The 5,051-nt window shown below is 38.2% G+C and overlaps 1 protein-coding gene across 2 annotated transcripts; it reads right to left on the bottom strand.

Moving 5' to 3' along the window:
• Positions 1-16: 16 nt before the first annotated feature.
• LOC145232582 (uncharacterized) lies at positions 17-3,798 on the bottom strand. 2 transcript variants are annotated; one of them, XM_080097241.1, is made up of 6 exons: positions 3,483-3,795; positions 3,032-3,086; positions 1,921-2,031; positions 1,272-1,352; positions 759-860; positions 17-515 (listed from the first exon to the last, which is right to left on the bottom strand). In XM_080097241.1, the coding sequence occupies exons 1-6, from the start codon at positions 3,639-3,641 to the stop codon at positions 436-438; spliced, it is 588 nt and encodes a 195-aa protein (XP_079953367.1). In that variant the 5' UTR covers positions 3,642-3,795; the 3' UTR covers positions 17-435. The 2 variants fall into 2 exon arrangements, with proteins under 2 accessions (XP_079953367.1, XP_079953368.1); XM_080097242.1 differs by lacking the exon at positions 1,272-1,352 and having other exon boundaries at positions 3,483-3,798.
• Positions 3,799-5,051: the final 1,253 nt, after the last annotated feature.

Raw genomic sequence — 5,051 nt, forward strand, 5'->3', positions numbered from 1 at the left:
AAACACACGTAAACAGTCTGATCTGCATAAAATGCTTTCTTATTGCAGAGAAATTTTATTAAAGAAAAGGCAAATATAACAATATTGTAGATTAGGGGTGGGCAACCTTTGTTACTGTAGGGCCAATTATAAATGTCAAAATTGGATCGAGGGCCGCACATGTGCACCACACAAAGTGATTTTGCGTTGTTTCTTACCAAATATGCTTAACTGCAAGTATAATTCGCATTTGATTCTAGCCACATTTTGCCAGATTGCAGATTGCAGAAAAAAAGCATCAGGCGCATTAATGAGCTCAAAAATATGTTATAATTGGACTCGTTTGCCAGTGCTTTTGAAATCCAAGCGTCACTGCGGGCCGCACAAGCTTTAATGAAGGGCCGCAGGATGCCCACCCCTGTTGTAGATCAACAAAAAACGGTAAAAACAGAGAAATCATACGTTGGTGGTTTCAGGCGTTTCGATGACTTTACATTTCGGTAATCGTACGTTGACGTTTGGAACTCGGAAGATTTCTGCAAAAAATACCAACTAAATGACTTGCAGTAACAGCTAAGCAACGAAGCAGTTGATAAATTACTTCAGTTTCACCAACACACAACACATCTCAATACAAATTGGCGTTTTTAAGCTGCAAATGTAACAATATTTCCCAGAAGTTTAAAACTCGGGGATTTTATGAAGGATTATGTTAACTCATTTTGTACAGGCACATTTACAAACAAAAATACTAACCACATTTATTCATCCTAACTCACCGTACAACAGCATCTTGCAGAGAGCCACAAAAATGATGAGAAACACCAGAATAATCAACACAAGCCCCATAAGCATAAGCTTTTGTGGCAATTTCCAGAAACCTACACAAATACAACGTTAATTAACTACCCGCTGCGTGGTTTTAAAACACTTGCTATGTTGCAAAGCTAAGGAACCAATTAGGCAAAAAATGGCACCGATTCATACAGGCTAATTCAAAACGTTTAGTGTAGGCCTATATGATTTCTCAGTTGTGTCTTAACTTAGTCGTTTGTAGTGCAAACTGTTATAACTGTTTTTATAGACAAGAAATAGTGGAGTATACAAAGGCTGTTTGTGAATATAAGACTTGGATTTATTTTTCTTGCAGAATTATTACTAAAAATATGATTAAAACCAACAAAAATTTGCAGCTTGGATTAATGATTTCTTCACTTTCTAATTTATCCCTTATTCTACTCATGACAACCACCGAAAAGCGTGAACCTAATAAATTGCTGCAAGAAATTTACTTTTGCTTGTTTTGGGCTTTTTCCTGTGGGTCAAGATTTCAACGGAATTGCACAGGTTACCATAGCAACAACAGAAACGCTCTGCAACAAAATTTGTCATTAGAAAACAAACAAACAAAATATCGGCATAATCAATTAAAATTGTGTTGCACTATTTGACCGCTGTGTATAAGTTATAATGACATTCGTTACCTACAGCATTTAAATTTAACACTTTTAGTGACAGTCGCCCTTGGCAAAGGCGGCCAATTTGCTTGATTAGTTGCCAATGAACTAGATAAAGTTGCCTTGTTGCTTGTGAGGGAAAATGGCTTTAGGCCGGATAAGATTTCGTTTCTTGGCATTGGACACTCATTTGTGTACAACAAAACTGGTCGTCAGTTGCACGTTCAAACTAGAGAGAAAAGGTTTTAGCTTTGACAAGGCTCTGAGCTGGTAGCTAACAAAGTACCTGTGTTTTAGCTATATACTACATTATTGTAGTTTTAAACCTGCCAAACTGTAGTCCTTTATCTTTAAGTGAAGATCAGCTATAGACTATTATAATGACATTAACTGGATGAACAGGATATTGAAGAAAAGGTAACAACCATTAAAGACAAACTTATGCGCGATATTTTAATATTTTTTGTAAAACTTGTATGCTTGCCTTTCGGAGATGTGTATCGGTGCTGAGTTTGCAATGCAGCAGCAGATAGACATGTTGATGTCAGACAGTATTGATGCATCAGTTCGTTTTCCCGTAAAGATGTAAAGCATCCTTGAAATTAAAACACAGTTAGCATACATGACAACGGCAGAGCTACTAACACTGAGCTTGGGCTGGCCCCCGGCCTAAGAACTTCTGGTAGGTGGCGCAAAAGAGCATAGGCGTTTATGGTGCTGACTCAGCAGTTATTCTTACCATAAACCCAAATTGCTGTAACAGCACCATAAACGCCTATGCTCTGTTGCGCCACCTACCAGAAGTTCTTAGGCCGGGGGTCAGCCCAAGCTCAGCGTTAGTAGCTCTACCCATGACAACAGGTGGAACATACTTTTTTAAACGAACACGCGTTGATCAAAATATTACGCGCAAGACCAATAATGTAGTTCAGTCACGTAACAGTTTAAAATCGAAGGTCATAGCACTGCAGGCTAGTTGCAGGCGTTATACCGAATCAAGGTGGTCTTCCATTCATTCCCATATTGCAAGGAACATGACAGCGAAATTTAGCCTGCAGTGGGATTCGAACCTGCGACAGGAGTCGTTTCGGGACTCGCGCTCTACCAAAATCTATCAGGCTTAGTGTGGTGAACCCGTCGAAAGGCGAATCACAACCACCCTTGCCTGCCTTGTATGCTGTACATGTCAGCTTCGTAGTAGAGATCACTAGTTCGACTTGGGAGACCTGCTTGGTTCGGTGCAATGCCTTTAATGGACTTGGCGTACTATGATTTCTATTTTAGTGTGCCGTGATCGTTGGTCCGCATGGACGCTTATTAGGGCTGATCCCAGTACATGTGTATGTTCACCTTAGCTCAGTTTTTTTTAGAGCATATAGGTTTCTATTGACGACATTTATTTACTGTTAACTTTTTAATTGAAAACATGATTTAGCTGAACAAAATGTCCTTATCTTGTTTGTTTAACCTATGTGTTTGCAAGTTTAAAACAAAAATCGCTATTTTAAGCTGTTCTCTCAATACAGTTAGTTTTATTTGAAGGTGATTAGAGCTCTGCATATATGGTTTATGTTAAGATAATGTTTCCATATTACCTTGCTCAAGAACTGTTATTGTCGCATCGTCTTGAACCCACGAAACGTAACAAATCTGAACAAAAACAAGTGTAAGTAAGTTTGACTCCCGGTTTTTCTGGTAGCAAACCGTCATATATATAGATATTATTTGCTCTTGTGTGACACCTTGCAGCTTTTAAATTCATTTCTAATTACGTAAAACCATCCGAAAAATGTCACACTCAGCAAGAGAGAACTTATAAAGTAATCTGTGCGTTTCTCGTAACCTTGTTAGTAAAAATTTAGACAACATGGAGCCAAGAGTCTGTTACAGTTTTACTTTATTCGAAAATAACATGCTTTATTAGCATGTTTTATTTTTCCTAGTTTAAGGGTAGGGACAAAAGGTTTGACTAGCTTTTTCTGTGTCCAGCGTCTATTAGGTTTACAATGTGAAAAACATATTCATATACAACGTAGAATATCATACCTGTAATCTTGTGCAGTTTGTTGTACGATATTCTGCAATGTTAACGTCACTTCCTGTGTGTAGATGACATTGGGAAGTTCTGTCATCGGCAAAGGTTTGCTTAAAATATCTCATCAGCGCAACAACACAAAGCAAATGCTTTAGGCAAACGACCATCATGTTGTTAGATGATGCTACACTCAAGTCTGAGCTAATGTAAGCAAAAAAACTTGTATTATTGTGCTTTATTAGAAAGTTATGTACCTTGCCATAGTATAGTTGCGGCAACAGTACATTGCGATAATAGTTTGTATTCCAAACAAATTATTAACTGCAAAAGCTATGCTCATACAGAATCGTCATGCGCCAAGGCTCGTTTATTACGGACAATTCCAGTTGCTCATAATAGCCTATATACTAAACAGAAGCTTTCAACACTTAAATCAGCTCCTTTAGTATCCTGATATATTGTTTTTTTTCTTGTCTTGTTTAGAACTGAGGGGGCCGATCATCGGCGAAATCGATTCTATGTATGTTACGTTGCAGAACGAAAAACATGGACTCAAAGTGTACTTAAAAGCTTCAGTCTAGTAAGTAAATTGTCAGCTATTTACAATAAACCGTGCGACAGCTGATTCAAATACGCACATTGGGTTTATGGCACTTGTGTAGAGGGTATTTTTGAATTGTTTACGACAATTGTGTAAGATGCTACATTAGCGTATACGGCCGATCTCTCGTTACCAGCTGCACTGATGAGTTCTTGTAGGTCGAAACAGTGTGCACTGTCTGCAGCTTATATTGCAACTGTTCAAAGAATGTATCCCAACCTCTAAAAATATTTTACCCTCTCTGGCCTGTCTATTTGCATGTTACTATAATACAACTGCGATAGAAAGAGTCACAACGCTTTGTTCCCGTGTATCTAAACTTAGTGTGCAAAACACGTAGCTAACATGGGATTGGTTTTGCAGTTCCTTGAAGCGAATGGCGGATGTATTATCTCTCATTCAAGTCTGGGATGGCGATTTCGCTGAACAGACAGACACGAAACCGCAATCTGAACGCGGCTTGATCAGGACTTGCAAAGGTTTGTGGTCGTGTGAATAGGAGTAAATGTCTGCTGTAAGTCAGATAGCACAGTTGGTGTTGTATGGGGACTAACTGGGCCAAACTTGGAAGTTTTTAGGGCCGGGTTTTAGATTGAATGCAATAGGTTTTTGCCGTAAATCAATTTGCAGGGTACACAATGCACAGTTCTAAGTATTCCCACAAGCCAATATATCTCTGTTGTGCAGTAGTAAGTCACATTCCTTATGTTGCTTTTATTCCCACTGAATAGTAATTTTTGAAACGGTGTGATGTTATTTACACATATATTGGCTATTATTTTGAAGGTATTAATTGTCTAGGATCTCAATTTCATGCCCGCTTACAATTTTAACGTAGCCTTAAAACAAGAAGCTGATCTACATCTGTTTGTATAATAACAATTACAAACAGATCCAATACAGCCTATTTCTTGGTATTTAGACTGTTTGTGTCTAGAGTACTATATTCAGCCATTTGACACGCAAGTGTTGTATGAAA

The sequence above is a fragment of the Phallusia mammillata genome, chromosome 6 (genome assembly GCF_965637545.1).
Source record: "Phallusia mammillata chromosome 6, kaPhaMamm4.hap1.1, whole genome shotgun sequence".
NCBI classification, from domain to species: Eukaryota; Metazoa; Chordata; class Ascidiacea; order Phlebobranchia; family Ascidiidae; genus Phallusia; species Phallusia mammillata.